Source organism: Zootoca vivipara, chromosome 9, assembly GCF_963506605.1.
Source record: "Zootoca vivipara chromosome 9, rZooViv1.1, whole genome shotgun sequence".
Classification (NCBI taxonomy): Eukaryota; Metazoa; Chordata; class Lepidosauria; order Squamata; family Lacertidae; genus Zootoca; species Zootoca vivipara.
Genome location: NC_083284.1, coordinates 4220061 through 4237767, shown reverse-complemented (window position 1 = coordinate 4237767; position 17707 = coordinate 4220061). Strand labels below are relative to the sequence as shown.

Here is a 17707-nt window from a genome sequence, read left to right as displayed (position 1 = left end):
CCGGAGAAGAGTTTTGGATTTGGATTTGATATCCCGCTTTATCACTACCCGAAGGAGTCTCAAAGCGGCTAACAATCTCCTTTCCTCTCCTCTCCCACAACAGACACCCTGTGAGGTGAGTGGGGGTGAGAGACTTCAGAGAAGTGTGACTACCGGTAGCCCAAGGTCACCCAGCAGCTGCATGTGGAGGAGTGGAGACTCGAACCCGGTTCCCCAGATTACGAGTCTACCGCTCTTAACCACTACACCACACTGGCTCTCATTGAGGAGCAAAGGCCCGGCCTCCCCGAAGGCATCGGAGCGAAGGCCAAACCTCCCCGAAGACACCGGAGCGTCCGATACCTTCGGGGAGGCCGGGACTTTGTTCTGATACCTCCCAGAGGCCGGGGAGCGCTTCCGCGACTGGGTTGCAGCCATGGAAGCGCTCCGTTAAATTGCTGCTTCAAGGGGTTTTTTCATCGTCTAAAACGGATTAATCCACTTTCCATTACTTTCAATGGAAAAGTTTGCTTCGGTTTATGAATGCTTCGGTTTATGAACAGACTTCCGGAACCAATTGTGTTCATAAAGCGAGGTACCACTGTAGTGAAAAGCAAGGTGGTTCTCCCGAGAGAAAAGTGACTGGAATATCCAAGTTCTAGTTACAGGTAGGTAGCCGTGTTGGTCTGCCGTAGTCGAAACAAAATTTAAAAATTCCTTCTAGTAGCACCTTAGAGACCAAGTAAGTTTGGGTACCAATGACAAACTTAGTTGGTCTCTACGGTGCTACTGGAAGGATTTTTTTAAATTTTGTTTGGAATATCCAAGGACACTTTGCTGTAATATTCAAAGCCCACCCTTTACAGAAACCTCCGACGACACAAACCACAGGTGGAACAGGGGCTTCTGCAGTTTCTTTTAATTAGGAGTTGTATAAAACAAACAAACACAAAAATACCCCACCCAGGTTTCAAACTGTTACAACACACACACACACACACACACACACACACACACACACACACACACACACAAAACAACCTTCCCACCATGGCGCAACATTAGCCGACTCCTGCAAGCAGGATTTTTGGGGAAGGGGAGGCTTCTCCTGGTAGGATTCCTTCTGTGCTTCCAGGAGGGAATTTAAATGCGGGTGGAGGGGGGAAACAGGGGAGAAGCCCCCAGATCCAGCTACCTGGCTGGCTCTCTGAGCGATGCACGGGGGGGGGGGCAGGAACTCACCTTCCCCTGGGAAAAGAAGAAGTCCGAAGGTTGAGTCAGTGCTATAAACACACAAACCAGCCGAGGCGCTGGCAACGGGAGCACAGCACCACACACCCTCTGAACCTCCATGTCTCAAAGAAGGACTTTGTGTCAACATGTAAAAAAATTAAGACACCACAAAACACAAAAAAGGACCGACGGCTGCCAGGACCAAACCTCTGGGCTATAGGCAGACATGACGGAAACTTAAGCCCACGGACACAAAAGACCAGCTCTGTCTCGGCGAGACGGGGAATCCACATGGCGCAAGTCCTTTGCCAGACCCGAGGCGGCTTTCAATAGCGCTGGGAGGGCACGGGGCAGAACTTCCGGTAGGGGGTCTTGTCTCTCGGGTAGAAGCACGGATAGCGCATGACGTAGCTGTCGTGGCGCCCACCGACGCGGCTCCTCCTCCGCTGGCGCCAGGAGCGCGGGGGGCTGTTCTCCTCATCGTGGGAGGGGTAAGCGAAGAAGGGGTCCAGGACGGGCGCGGAGTCGCCGCCCAGGTGGCGGAAGTCGTGAAGCGCCGCAGCTGAGAACAAAAGAAAGTGGGAGAACGAAGTAATAAGGACGTCACAAGAGGCTGGCTGAATCAGGGCTGTCGAGCCCAGCATCCCGGGTGTGTGACCATATGTCTAAATGGAAAGCCGGCAAGCAGTATCCGAGCACAAGAGCACTTTTCCTTCCTGTTGTTTCCAGCAACTGGCATTCAGAAGCATTTAACATGGACCGAAAATTTCTTTATCCATCGACTTCCCGCCCTCCCCTTCCATGGTTTCCATTATTTACCCTTGCATATTTCACATACAGGTGAAACTCGGAAAATTAGAATATCGTCGAAAAGTGCATTTATTTCAGTAATGCAACTTAAAAGGTGAAACCAATATATGGGATAGATGCATGACATGCAAAGCAAGATAAGTCAAGCCTTTATTTGTTGTAATTATTTGTCGTTAGACGGGTCAATTATAAAAGGAATGTAACTAATGAAATGTAATAGCGCTGTTTATTTTTGTATTATTGTAACTATTTGTTTTCTTACTGTGGAATTCCCAAAAGAAAGCATTTGTAAAAATTAAAATTAAAATAAAAAATAATAAGTTGCATTACTGAAATAAATGCACTTTTCGACGATACTCTAATTTTCCGAGTTTTACCTGTATACTGCTCAATGCATCCATTTTAACCTATTGATCTTAATAATGAACCTTGTTGCTCCTATTTCAAGTCCTGCTCGCATTTTCATCTCACTCCATGAAAGGTTTCCAGTCCTCGAGGATATTTTTTGTCCTTTTGCTCTCTAACCTTTGCTTTCAATCTTGCCAATTCCCCGTACTCCATCCATTTCAAGGCCCAATTGCCATCTAAAGCCAGTGGCTGTCGCTGCCTCCTGCGGGAGGGAGTTCCACAGATGTAACTGCACACTCCGCGAGGAAGGCCTTTCTATTTAACCTCCCCTGAATCTTACAACCCTCTCCTCCGTTGGACACCCATCAGTCCATCAGTTCCAACATCAAGAAAGAGAGAGGAAAAACCTTTTCTTGGCCCATTGGTAACTTTAAGACCATCCATGCCTCACACTTGCCTTTTCTCTGAACTAAAAAGTCCCAGATGCTGCAAATTTTCCTCAGTCCCTCCATCACACTAGCCCAGGCATCCCCAAACTTCGGCCCTCCAGATGTTTTGGACTACAATTCCCATCATCCCTGACCACTGGTCCTGTTAGCTAGGGATCATGGGAGTTGTAGGCCAAAACATCTGGAGGGCCGCAGTTTGGGGATGCCTACGCTAGCCCTTTTCCAAACCCTGCCTTCCTGGCCTGCAGCAAAAATTGCACCAGCTGCTCTGCATCTCTGCCCAAATTCAGTGGTGAGGGCAGGTAGGCCTAATGTCAAATCCACCTCGGCTGGGGAGGATGCCAGAACCCCAAAGGATTCTGGGAAGCGTGGGAGAAAGAGCAGGATTGAGGACATACCATCCATGTGGGGCATCAGGAAGTGGGAGTCCTCAAAGCTGCGGAATCCAGAGAGGGGCTCGGAGGGCCCCCAGTTTCTGGGAACGAGGACTGAGTCGTCATAAAACTGGGGGACACGGGGGTAAGGTGGCGGGCGGGCGTCACGAGGGCCGGGGAAGAGCTGGGAATCGTCAAGATGGGACAGCGATGGCGGTAAAGGTGTCCCTGGCATATTCCACGCGGGCTCTGCGGAACGAAGGGCGAGGGCAATTCAATATTGATCCAGAGCAGATTCCAACGTATAGTTAGCAGAGTAAGAACTTAAACACGTTGCAGGATTCCCCAAAAATAGACCAGAGGCAATTAATGTTTCATCCAGCAGAGCAGTCCAGTTGCAGCAGACTTAACTTAAACTTACAATAATGCATAATAACACTAAAACCTTAACAACAACAACAACAACAACAACAACAACAACAACAACAACAATAATAATTTATTTTTTATACCCCGCCCAGCTAGCTGGGTTTCCTCAGCCACTCTGGGCAGCTTCCAACACAGTATTAAAATACAATAATAATCTATTAAACATTAAAAGCTTGCCAATAAAGAGCTGCCTTCCGGTGTCCTCTAAAAGTCTTAACACTATACAGTGGTACCTTGTTTGTCAAACTTAAATCCGTTCAACTCCCGGAACCATTCGGAAACCAAGGCACGGCTTCCGAATGACTGCAGGGTTCGCGGCTTTTGGGAGTCGACGGAAAGAGACAAAAAGAGAGAAAGTGGAAACCCAGGCTCCTTCTAGCATTATTATGCTCAGCATGACCTTGACAGAAGAGATAAGAGAACCAGTTGAAGCCAGCTGTACTCAGCTTCTCTGAAGGAATAACCCAAACATCAGGAACCTTCTGCTTGCTTCTTTCACGCAGAGAAGCTTCCAGAACCCTCTTGAATTAATTAGAACAGGAAAGATCTCTACACATCAGATCAATGCTTTCTGCACTAAGAAAGGCAAACTCCCTTCCCTGCAGTGGAAAGAGCCAGAAGCGCGCTGGGATCCTGCCGCTCACTCACCATCCGGGCTCCGACTCCTGCTCGGCAGCACCACGCACCAGGCATCCGCCACGTGCGCCAGAAGCAGGTTGGTGATCCTGCGATGCACTACGTTGTTCCAGTGGACGCCGTCCTTGACCCGGTTCCGCAGGTCGAAGCGGAAGTGGAAGTGGAGGTCCAGGACGTCAAAGAGGTGAAAGCCGGCCAAAGTGGCGCCGTAGAAGTTGCCCTCGATCACGTCGTTGCGGAGGGTCTTGTTTAAGTGCTGCAGCTGGGCACAGAAAGTAAAAGGTAAAGGTAAAGGACCCCTTGGGCTCCTTGATCACTGCAGATGGTGACAGCAGTCACAAAATTAAAAGACTCCTGCTTCTTGGGAGAAAAGCAATGACAAACCTAGACAGCATCTTAAAAAGCAGAGACATCACCTTGCCAACAAAGGTCCGTATAGTTAAAGCTATGGTTTTCCCAGTAGTGATGTATGGAAGTGAGAGCTGGACCATAAAGAAGGCTGATCGCCGAAGAATTGATGCTTTTGAATTATGGTGCTGGAGGAGACTCTTGAGAGTCCCATGGACTGCAAGAAGATCAAACCTATCAATTCTGAAGGAAATCAGCCCTGAGTGCTCACTGGAAGGACAGATCCTGAAGCTGAGGCTCCAATACTTTGGCCACCTCATGAGAAGAGAAGACTCCCTGGAAAAGACCCTGGTCTTGGGAAAGATGGAGGACACCAGGAGAAGGGGACGACAGAGGACAAGATGGTTGGACAGTGTTCTCGAAGCTACGAACATGAGTTTGACCAAACTGCGGGAGGCAGTGCAAGACAGGAGTGCCTGGCGTGCTCTGGTCCATGGGGTCACGAAGAGTCGGACACGACTAAACGACTAAACAACAACAACAAAGGACCCCTGGCAGTTAAGTCTAGTTGCAGATGACTCTGGGGTTGCGGCGCTCATCTCGCTTTACAGGCTGAGGGAGCTGGCGGGTATTCTGGGTCATGTGGCCAGCATGACTAAGCCGCTTCTGGCGCAACGGAACACCTAAACAAGAGCACCGCACAGAAATGCCGTTTTACCTTCCCGCCGGAGCAGTACCCATTTATCTACTTGCACTTTTTGGCGTGCTTTCGAACTGCTAGGTTGGCAGGAGCTGGGACTGAGCAATGGGAGCTCACCCCATCATGGGATTCGAACCGCCAACCTTCTGATCGGCAAGCCCAAGAGGCTCAGTGGTTTAGACCACAGCACCATCCATGTCCCCAGAAGGGAAAGGACAGAGCAAAACTGAGCTCAGAAGCGACGGCCCGACTGGTGGATCAGGGCATATATGGCCCATCGAGTCCACCATCCTGTTCATCTGGCCAACCAGATGCGTGCAGGAAACTCGCAAGCAGGATCCAAGCACAAGAGACATGCTCTCCCCTCCTGTGGCTTCCAGCAACTGGGATTCAGAAGCATTGCTGCCTCCAACTGTGGAGGCGGAGCAGCATTCGGAATTAGCCAGGCGCCGGGCGCATTTTCCACCACTTGCAACCAAGTGAAGATGCCAGGATGGCACCTGTTATCTCCACCACCTGAAGGTACATGCCTGGGAATCCTTGGATCTGGGCTCTTTCTGCACACTGATACCCCATCCTGTAGAATTCTATCCGTTATATTTTATCTGCACAATCGAAATGAATTTCAGGAACCAAAATGCTTTTTTCTGCGCAGCCTGAGCAGCAGCAGGGAACAACGTTATAGTTCATTGATGTTACTTGTCTTCAATTACCCCCCACCCCACTGCCGGGCTCACAGTGAAGAATATTCCTACATTATGAATGGTCTGTGTCACCATTAAGAAAAAGAGGTCGGAACAGGCCGACATCTATGTGGGCTGTCCCTGGATGAAGTGACTTTTCTTCTTTACGTTCTGAAAGTTCTTATCCGAGCTCAAGGTTGTCATCTGAACTAGCCGGTTGTCTAACTGAGAATCAATCACCGTTGGCCCATTGAATGAAAAATAAGAGTTTACCCCAAAATACTTTAGAAATGTACAGTGGTACCTTGGTTCTCAAACACCTTGGTACTCAAACAACGTGGAACCCAAACACTGCAAAACCAGAAGAAAGTGTTCCGGTTTGCGAACTCTTCTTGGCAGCCGAATGTGCTCTGTTTTGAGTGCCACACTTCTGTTTTGAGTGTTACGCTGAGGTCTGTCTTTTTTGCTATTTATTTTGTGTTTTTGTGGCGCTGTGTGTGTGTGTGTGACTGTGTGGAACCCAGTTCAGCTACTGATTGATTGTGCGACTACAGTTTGTTATTTATTGCTTTCGTTTTATGGATCAATGGTCTCGTCAGATAGTAAAATTCATGTCAAATTGCTGTTTTAGGGGTTGTATTTAAAAATCGGATTAATCCCTTTTGCGTTACCTTCTATGGGAAAGCGCGCCTTGGTTTTGGAACGCTTTGGTTTTGGAACGGACTTCCAGAATGGTTTGAGAACGAAGGGGACACTGTATCCGAGTTTCTAACACTGAGCAGAACATAGCCATCATAGTCAGCTCTCACACATCCCAGAACCCAGAAGGGCATCCCCGCCTCCCCTTACCTCCGGAATAAGGAAGCCCCCCGTCACCCTGCGCCCTAGAGGCATGGTCATGTTCCAGATGACCAAGCAGGAGGCGGGGAGGACGGCATCCAGCCGGTTGAAGACCATCTCCAGGTTCTGGCGATATTCCTTCATGGAAGACGGCCCGTACCTGCCCAGAGAGAAGAGAACAGCACCAGCGTCAGGCCACAGCAGAGAACCCTTGGCTGAGCCAGGAGATTTTAGGGATCAGGCTGGGGAGTACTGGGGAGGAAATAACATAATTGTGGAATCCTAGAGTTGGAATCCTAGGATAATTGTGGAAGCCTAGAGTTGTAGGGACCCAGGTGGCGCTGTGGGTTAAACCACAGTCTAGGGCTTGCTGATCAGAAGGTCGGCTGTTCGAATCCCTGCGACGGGGTGAGCTCCCGTTGCTCGGTCCCAGCTCCTGCGAACCTAGCAGTTCGAAAGCACGTCAAAGTGCAAGTAGATAAATAGGGACCGCTCCAGCGGGAAGGTAAACGGCGTTTCTGTGTGCTGCTCTGGTTCGCCAGAAGCTATGCTGGCCAGATGACCTGGAAGCTGTCTGTGGACAAACGCCGGCTCCCTCGGCCTATAGAGCGAGATGAGCGCCGCAACCCCAGAGTCGGACACGACTGGACCTGATGGTCAGGGGCCCCTTTACCTAGTGTTGGAAGGGACCCAGAGGGCCATCCACTCCAACCCCCGGCAACGCAGGAATCTTTTGCCCAACGTAGGGCTCGAATCCACAGCCCGGTGATTAAGATTCTCGCGCTCTACCGACCGAGCTATCCCAGTGCGCACCACCTACAATAACATCACAACAAACGCAACTCTGCTGGCAGGTCCACAGGCCTACCGAGAAACGTCCCAGACGCAGGAATTGAGGACCAAGACATCAGGTTGCGGTCCGGCTTGGAAGTCTTCCAGAATGCTCTCCACGTACTCCGAGTAGACGCGCGTGAGGAAGTAGAAGCGGACAAGGTGGTGGCTGGTACGATACTGGCGGACCTCGCGGTAACGGGTGCCATTGTGGAGGGAGTCCAGCACCCCTCCCTCCACCAAGTGGTCGTCTTCGAAGCGCAGCTCCCCCTGCAGAGATTTGGGTGGAGACAGAAAGCCGTCAGAAATATCCCCCCTGGGGTGCTAAGGATGCAAAGAAAGTCCTGCAGGATCAATCCAATGGGGTTGGAGGGGGGCTGTTATTGGGTTGCTTCTGTTTTGATCGCGTGTTTCGTGTTTCTGCGTTGTGATTTTACCCTGTGTGCTGCCCTGAGACTTGCGGGTATAGGGCGGTATATATAATAAATAATAAATTCGTAACAATAGTTCCCCGCCGATCTGGTTGGGTTTCCCCAGCCACTCTGGGCGGCTTCCAACAAAATATTAAAAATACATTAAAATATAGAAATTTAAATAATAATAATAATCCCTGACTACTGGCCCTCTTAGCTAGGGATCATGGGAGTTGTAGGCCAAAACATCTGGAGGGCCACAGTTTGGGGATGCCTGGTATAGACTAATTAATCGGGGCGGGAAGCCGCTGTTCTAGCATCCGTTAATTTAACGGGCTTAATGATACTAGTAATAATAATAATAAGGCCCACCTAGTCCAGCATCCTGTTCTCGAAGTGGCTAGCCAGGTGCCCCAATGCAGGCATAGGCAAACTCGGCCCTCCAGATGTTTTGGGACTACAACTCCCATCATCCCTAGCTAACAGGACCAGTGGTCGGGGAAAATGGGAATTGTAGTCCCAAAACATCTGGAGGGCCGAGTTTGCCTATGCCTGCCCCAATGGGAAATCCACAAGCAGGATTCAAACACAGGAGCAACACTCTCCCTTCCTGCGGTTTCCAGCCAGTGGGATTCAGAAGCATTGCTGCCTCAGAATGCCTTGGTTATTGGCCATCGACAGCCCTCTCCTACAGGAATCTGTCTAATCCTTTTCTAAAGGCACCCAGGCCTCCACAGTTCAGCTGTCCGCAAAGTAGCAAAGGCTAGCGTGGGACTGGAGCACAAAAGCAGCTGGGTTGGGGAAGCTGGGAGCAGGGCTGTGCACACAACCCTTTCCTGAGGTTTTGGGGAACACTGGCCGGACTGGTTCAGAGATTAGAAATAGGCTTAGAAGGAGCCTCGGGAAAATCAGCCCACATCTGTGCTACGCTTTCAAAGCAGTGTCATCCCACTTTAAACTGTGATGGTGTCCCCCAAAGAATCTGGGGAAGTGTATTTATTAATTCATTTTAAAAAAATCTGTATACAGTGGTACCTCGACTTACGAACGCCTCGACTTCCGAAGGTTTCAACTTCCGAAGTCCGCAAACCCGGAAGTATTTTTGCCGCGCGAGCGTTCTGCGCATGCGCAGAAGCGGCGCACACGGTCTGCGCATAGTGCGAAATCGCGCTTTGCGCATGCGCAAAATGGACGCATCGACTTACGAAGGATTCGACTTCCGAAGAGCGCCGCGGAACGGATCGCCTTCGTAAGTCGAAGTACCACTGTACTGTTATGCCATGCTGTTTACAGCAATAAAAACCACAGCATAAAAAGAGGAGGGATGTCTCCTTATTTATTCATTCTTTATTCACAGGCCTGGTGAAATAGTTTTCAGCTGGCGTTTGAAAGTTGGCACAGAAGGCACTCGCTGAATCTCTAGTGGCAGAGAGTTCCACAGGGCTCTGCCAATTGCACTAAAGGCTTGGTCTCTTGTCTTCCAACAAGCCTCACCAACTAGAGGCACGAACAACAATGTGGCTGCAGATATCTCAGGTATGGAGCTGTGGAATCAGGGTCCAGGCATAGTTTGTTACGGCTGTTGAGACTTGGTGGGAGACAACCACTAATCCCCTCTCAGAGCTATAACTCCCAGAGCTTCCTGGGAAGAGGGACCGATTGTTAAATGACTTGGGGAATTGTAGCACTTGAAAGAGGCACCCTTAAACTACACTTCCCAGGCTTCTCTGGGAGAAGAAGAGACTGTTTAAAAGTGCTTTATATATACAGTATGCAGAATTCATCATGCGAAAGGCTGGACTAGATGAATCCCAAGCCGGAATTAAGATTGCTGGAAGAAATATCAACAACCTCAGGTATGCAGATGACACAACCTTGATGGCAGAAAGCGAGGAGGAATTAAAGAAACTTTTAATGAGGGCGAAAGAGGAGAGCGCAAAATATGGTCTGAAGCTCAACATCAAAAAAACCAAGATCATGGCCACTGGTCCCATCACCTCCTGGCAAATAGAAGGGGAAGAAATGGAGGCAGTGAGAGATTTTACTTTCTTGGGCTCCTTGATCACTGCAGATGGTGACAGCAGTCACGAAATTAAAAGACTCCTGCTTCTTGGGAGAAAAGCAATGACAAACAGCATCTTAAAAAGCAGAGACAGCATCTTAAAAAGCAGAGACATCACCTTGCCTACAAAGGTCCGTATAGTTAAAGCTATGGTTTTCCCAGTAGTGATGTATGGAAGTGAGAGCTGGACCATAAAAAGAAGGCTGATCGCCGAAGAATTGATGCTTTTGAATTATGGTGCTGGAGGAGACTCTTGAGAGTCCCATGGACTGCAAGAAGATCAAACCTATCCATTCTGTAGGAAATCAGCCCTATGGGCTCACTGGAAGGACAGATCGTGAAGCTGAGGCTCCAATCCTTTGGCCACCTCATGAGAAGAGAAGAATCCTTGGAAAAGACCCTGATGTTGGGAAAGATTGAGGGCACTAGGAGAAGGGGACGACAGAGGACGAGATGGTGGGACAGTGTTCTCGAAGCTACGAACATGAGTTTGACCAAACTGCGGGAGGCAGTGGAAGACAGGAATGCCTGGCGTGCTATGGTCCATGGGGTCACAAAGAGTCGGACACGACTAAACGACTAAACAACAACAAGAAATATACAGTAATGCAGATGCAATCTTGGAAGCCCCACCTCTGCTATAACAATCATTATTATTTCTATTTATTTATTTCTCTGACAGGGGCTCAAGGTAGATTAAAGAAAGGAATAAGAACCGTTAAAATATAGAAAAAACATTTTAAAAAAAACCATGGCTAGAATTAAAACTATATAGCAGAGATTCTCCAACTTGGCTCCCCAGCTGTTGTTGGACTACAACTCCCATCATCCGTAGCTAGCAAGACCAGTGGTCAGGGATGATGGGAACTGTAGTCCAAAGACAGCTGAAAAACAGCTGAAAAAGTCTGGGAAACCCTGCTATATAAAAATATATCTCTATATATTACAAATATAGATACACTATGCAGATAATTGCAATAAGAACAGCACCATTCAGTAGAAGCAGGGTCAGTTCCCTGTTGGAACAAGGTCTTTGCCTGATAGCGGAAGGACGACGACGAGGGAGCCAGTCTGGCTTCTCTAGGGAAGGAGTTCTAGAGACAGGGAGGAGCCACCATCGAGAAGGCCCCTGCCCCGCGTCCCCACCAAGCCTGCCTGTGAAGGTGGCAGGACAGAGAGAAGGGCCTCCCTCAAAGATCTGCAGACCTGGGCAGATTTGTACGAGGGGATACAGTCTTTCAGAGAGCTTTGAGCCAAGCCAGGTATTTCGGACCAGCCCTGGGGAATACAGCAGGTGTCACTTCCTCGACCCCCCACCCCCAGGTGTGGAACGGCCCCTGTCGGCTACCTTGGACTTCAGCTGGGAAGTCGTGAGCAAGGAGTTGCTCTGTAGCAGCTGGACCAGATCCTTGTACACACATCGCTGTACTGCAAGAGGAGGAGGAAACACAACAAGGAGGGAGAATTAGCCCCCGCCTTCGCCTTCCCCTCTGATCCAAGTGCAGGAGGGGTGATGCACATGCGCCTCCTGGATCAGGCCCATGGCCCATCTAGTCCAGCATCCTGTTCTCACAGCGGCCGAGCAGATGCCCCAGTGGGAAACCCCTGAGCAGGATCCGAGCACAAGACCCCTCTCCCCTCCTGAAATTCCCACGCCTTGCTGCCTCCGACTGTGGACGGCAGAGCATAGCCATCCTGGCCAATAGCCACGGATAGTTCTCTCCTCCTCCATAAATTTGTCCAATCCTCTTCCTCCCTCCTGGGGCAGGGAGTTCCAGAGTTTAACCATGCGCTGCGCAATGGACTGTATTTTTCATCTGTCCTGAATCTGCTTCGCTGGGTGTCCACAAGTCTTACGAGAGAATCATAGAGTTGGAAGAGACCGCAGGGGCCATCCAGTCCAACCCCCTGCCAAGCAGGAAACACCATCAAAGCATTCCTGACAGATGGCTGTCAAGCCTCTGCTTAAATACCTCCAAAGAAGGAGACTCCGCCACACTCCTTGGCAGCAAATTCCACTGCCGAACAGCTCTTACTGTCAGGATGTTCTTCCTAATGTTTAGGTGGAATCTAAGAGGGAGAGAAGCTTTCCTCTCTCCCCCCCTTTCTCCATTCCACCCTTCCTGGCAGAAGTTGAACGGGATCCCCAGAGTCATCTAGCCCAACCCTCCTGCCTCACCTCCTCCAGAAGCACTGACCCACTCACTTGAGTCGCCCAGGATGACCACAAACTTGTTGTGTAGGAGCTGGTGAGCTTCTTTCGAACTGAACGTCAACATGGTTTGAGTCTTCCAGCCAAGAGTTGCCTTGCGCCTGCTGGAGAAGAGAGGACAAAGACTCGCCTGCCCAGATTGCACCAGTACAATCCCCCACCCCAAAGTCCCTGGAAGGCCGCAGAAACAAAACTCCTTCGGGGAATCAGCACAGCCAGGGAGGGCCTACCCAACACAGGCCATGGATCTGAGGCCAGCTGGCACACCAATTTGGCCCATGCGGTTTCAAACCCTGAAAATCAAGGGAACTTACCTTCAGGCATGGATCCAATGGGGAGTATGGGGAGATTTCTGGGCGCCGGGTTGGCGACCGCCCTTTAAAAACCTTTGCCTTAGTCCATCGTTAATTCCATTTCCACCGTGTACGTTTCTGCTTCTTGCATACTGGGACAAGCAAATTTTTGTAAGAGCCCGTTACAGTCAAGCACCGTAGTTGAGATAATAGAATCAATAATAGATCAATAAAATGGGCAATCGATTTGGGGCACAATATAGAATTTGATCAATGGTCCAAACTATGGAATCAAAATATGAAATTTACTTCCTGCACGGTCTTAAAGGAAAACATCATGAAAATGATGTGTCGCTGGCATTTAACACCGGTCAGATTATCAAAAATGTATAGAATGAGAGATAAAAGATGTTGGAAATGTAAAAAAGTTGAAGGAGATTATTGCCATCTGTGGTGGCTGTGTGATATAGTTAAGGGATTCTGGGAACAAATTTACAATGAATTAAAAAGAATATTACAGAATATTAGGTATGGTGGGAAAAGAGATAAATAAAAAGGATCATAGACTATTTTTCTACGCTACCACAGCAGCTAGAATGATCTTAGCGCAGAAATGGAAAACAACAGAAGTTCCAACGATCGAGGAATGGAGAACAAAATTAATAGAATATATGGAGTTGGCAAAATTGACGGCAAGGATAAGAGATAAAAAAGATCAAAGGTTTTGGACGGACTGGAGTAAATTTATTGAATATTTTAAAAAGTATTGTAAAGATTTGAAAACACTGACAGGTTTTACATAATGCCGGCAATCATTAACATAAAAATCTCTGACCATAAGAACTATAAGGAGAGTACAAGGCAATAGGGATGGGGGTAAACATGGGAAAGCGAAACAAAGAAGATACAGAATGAAACCAATGTAGACAAGGAAGAAAGTCACAGGCTCGGCGGAGCATCAGTTTAGTTCGACAAATTGTAAAAATACAAGCCGTATATATGTGTTTTTCTATTTTATTTTTTCTTTAAGTATGTCTGTTATCTTTTTCTTTTTTCTATTGTTTTTGTTTATTTCTTATTTCTATAAAAAAATTCCTTCAGTAGCACCTTAAAGACCAACTATATTATTGCAAAATAAAAATATATTTAAAAGCAACAACAAAAGCATCAAAAAAATTGTTTTTTTTTAAAAAAAGAGGTAATAGAATCATAGCGTTGGGAGGGACACCCGAGGACCATCTAGTCCAGCCCCTTGGCGAACAGCACCTAGCTTATGTATCTGAATTTCTGACACAGCTTAACTGCCGATGGCATTTGCACCCTGTGCTGTTTTCCCTCGCCGCCTCTAGCTCCTCTCCAACTCACAGGTAGGGTTGTGGCCAAAGAGACACATACTGGTACATTCACACGTGTCCAACATTCTGGCCTTTGATATCCAAAAGGCAACGTTATACAGTCGTACCTTGGTTCTCATACACCTTGGTTCTCAAACACCGAAAACCCAGAAGTGTTCCGGTTTTCGAACATTTTTCGGAAGCCGAACGTCCAATGCGGCTGTCAGCTATTGTTTCCAGGGCACCTGCACCAATCAGAAGCTGCGCCTTGGTTTTCGAACATTTCAGAAGTCAAACGGACTTCCGGAACGGATTAAGTTTGTTGCTTTTGTTTTTGCTATCTATTTTGCGCTTTTGCTTTTTGAGGCTTTCTCAGGTCATTTGTTTTTGTGACAGTGTGGAGCCCAGTTCAGCTACTGATTGATTGATAGTGTGACTGCAGAAATGGACAAAAGCCCCCCCCCCCAATCCTAACAATGACTATCATCAGTGCAGGTAAGAAAAAATAATTATTTTTATAATCTACAATACTGTCTTATTTTACAGTACAGCACATTGATTCTTGCTTTCATTTTATGGATCAATGGTCACATAGTGAAATTCATGTTAAATCGCTCTTTTAGGGGTTGTTTTTTAAAAGTCTGGAACAGATTAATCCATTTTGCATTACTTTCTATGGGAAAGCGCACCTTGGTTTTGGAACGCTTTGGTTTTGGAACAGACTTCCGGAACAGATTAAGTTCGATAATCCGTCCAATTCATGCCCAAATGGAATTATTGCCGTCTTCATTTGAGGTCCAGATTAAAGAGATTTAATCAGGACTGCAATAATTCAAACACTGCCTCTCCCCCTATGAATTGACCCAGACTCTGCAATCATTCTAGTCCCTTCTTCATGTGCCTCCTCCTGGAGAGGTTTGGAGGGTGGCAACATGAGAACGGGGCCTTTTCTGCAATGGCTCCCCATTTGTGGGATGCTCTCTCCAGAGACATTCACCTGGCACCTTCATTATACTGTACATCTTCAAGCGCAAGGCAAAAACTTTCCTCTTCAACCAGGCCTTTGGCTAATTGGCATCCCATGCCCTTTTAAATGTGTTGCAGGAAGAGGGATTATTGGTTTGTTTGTTTGTTTGTCTTGTTTTTATTATGTATGCTTGGGAAGAGCTACTCCCTAGGAAGACTGATTATTTTATTATTATTATTTGGAAGGGTTTCTAAACCAGCATCACCATGGTGGGTAAAGTAAATGCTGTACATTTGAACACACCGCAAAACTACAAAAATCATTTTATATTGTTTTAATTCTATTAGACTGGGGGTTTTTTTTTGGGGGGGGGGACAAAAAAACTTCTACATGTTTTTAGCTTTTATCTGTTTTATTTGCTTTCCGTTTTGTTTTATCTGCATTTTGTCTGCCTGTCGGAAGCATCCTTGAGTCCAGGTCTGGGAAAGAGGAAGGTTTATAAATTACACAGAAATAATGAACCAACACAGGATCAAACCCATTCTATAAAAAATGTTTTGGAGGAAAGGAAGCATTTTCAGCTGGTGGCAAAATACATGATTGTGGGTGCCAGTGTCCGGCTTCATGGGGAAGAGGGTTTGGAAGTCCTGGTGACAAATTTGCTAAAACCGCAGAAACGGAATGAACCCGAGAGAACTGCGAGAAGCCCACCGTTGAAATGCCTTTGATGAAAACACACAAAACATGCAGACAAAATGCAGCAACAGAAATGGAAACAAAGCCTGGGGAGGAGGTCAAACCCCCCCCCCCCGTCTGCCACCAGCTCCTCCAAGAAAGCTCAAGGTGGGAACTGTAAGGATTTCCTAATTTTGCATGCACAACCACCCTGTAAAGTAGGTCAGGCTGCAAAACAGAGACTCACCAAGGTCTTTTCTTTTTAAGTGCAAGGTCTACACACCCTAACAGCCCAGGAAGGCTTTTATGCTTATTTGTTGGGATTTTATGCTCAAATTTCAGAGCCAGGAAACGCACCCGACAATTTGAAGTGCCTCTGGCCTCTCTCTAGTCCACTCTTTCTCAACTGGGGTCAAGAGCCTAGCAAGCACTCCGGAGAGTGCTGCAGATACTGTACTTACTTGAGGCCCCAATCCACTGGAATCCAAAGAGTCAAACAGCAGGAAAACGTTGGGGAACTCTTGCTTGCATTTAAAAGCAACCCGTGGGCAAGCAGAACTGGCTCCCCAGCTTTATCCCAGGTGGGATATAAGTGCCACGCCCTTCATTTGCAGTGAAAGGGGGCAGATCCAAGACACAGGACACCGAAAATGGCTGCAATACACAAGGCACTTGTTCAGGAGTAACCCAATTCCTCTTAAAATAAAAAAATTCCTTCAGTAGCACCTTAAAGACCAACTAAGTTTTTATTTTGGTATGAGCTTTCGTGTGCATGCACACTTCTTCAGATACAGTGAAATGGAAGTTTCCAGGCACTTATGTAGAGAAGGGGTGGGGAGGGGTGGGGATGGGGAGGGGGAGGGGGGATCACTCAGAAGGGTGGTGGAAATGGGTGATTGACTGACTGATCAATATAGCTCTCTATATTGGACAAACAGGCCAAACCCTACGCCAAAGGATAAATGGACATAAATCTGACATCAGGAACCAGAAGACAGAAAAACCAGTAGGAGAACACTTCAATCTCCCAGGACATTCTATACAAGATCTCAAAGTAGCTGTCTTACTACAAAAGAATTTCAGAAATAGACTGGAAAGAGAAGTTGCTGAATTGCAACTTATCACCAAGCTCAAAACCATGGAGGGACCTGGTTTGAACAGAGATATCGGGTTCTTATCACATTATACATGATAAGCGATCTTCAGCCATCTCAACCCTTGCTTTTTCATGCAAAACCATTTGCAGTCGTTTGCGGTCATCAACAGCTATCAGTCAGTCAATCACCCATTTCCACCACCCTTCTGAGTGATCCCCCCTCCCCATCCCCATCCCCACCCCTCCCCACCCCTTCTCTACATAAGTGCCTGGAAACTTCCATTTCACTGTATCTGAAGAAGTGTGCATGCACACGAAAGCTCATACCAAAATAAAAACTTAGTTGGTCTTTAAGGTGCTACTGAAGGAATTTTTTTATTTTACTTCGATCCAGACCAACACGGCTACCTACCTGTAACCAATTCCTCTTGTTGGGCTTCTCCCAGGGAGAGCAAACTGAGGCTACCCAAGGCCAAAAATCACTGAAGCCACAATCTTCTGTTTGTTTACTGGAGAGTAAGCCCCCACCAAACTCAGCAGGTCTTACTTCTGAGTAGGTCAGATCCACACCAAACATTTTAAATAATCTTAGCCATGGCTTCTCCTACTCATGGCTAAGAACTACTGTACTGTATAATTTGCTCCTTGACCTCACAGAGCTACAATTTCATCTCTTTTACCGTTAATTATCCTTAAAACGTTTTAAACTGCTTTTAACAGTTCATTTTAATAGTCCTTGTAATCCGCCCAGTGGTTTTATTACAATCAAGCAGTGTGGTGTTTTTTTTGTTAAATCGATTTTTTAAAAATGTGTGTGTGTTGGAGAACTTTAAAAAGAGGTTCCTGGACTGGAGGTATTTCTCCCAGAAACTCAAAAGGAAAGGATGATGCGGGCTCCAAGTGAAAAGACAAGGCTTTGCCGAAATGCAAATGGGCAAAAGGGCAGCCTCAAAAACGAGGAGGCTGCAATAACCGCATCCAAAGCAATGTTTCTT

At 47.4% G+C, this 17707-nt stretch overlaps 1 protein-coding gene across 1 annotated transcript; it reads right to left on the bottom strand.

Annotated features, from left to right (window-relative positions):
- Window positions 1–1538: 1538 nt before the first annotated feature.
- On the bottom strand, window positions 1539–12414 carry LOC118077550 (PC-esterase domain-containing protein 1A-like). The gene is made up of 7 exons (XM_035101185.2): window positions 12342–12414; window positions 11484–11563; window positions 7698–7930; window positions 6839–6989; window positions 4271–4520; window positions 3218–3442; window positions 1539–1774 (listed from the first exon to the last, which is right to left on the bottom strand). The coding sequence occupies exons 1-7, from the start codon at window positions 12412–12414 to the stop codon at window positions 1539–1541; spliced, it is 1248 nt and encodes a 415-aa protein (XP_034957076.2).
- Window positions 12415–17707: the final 5293 nt, after the last annotated feature.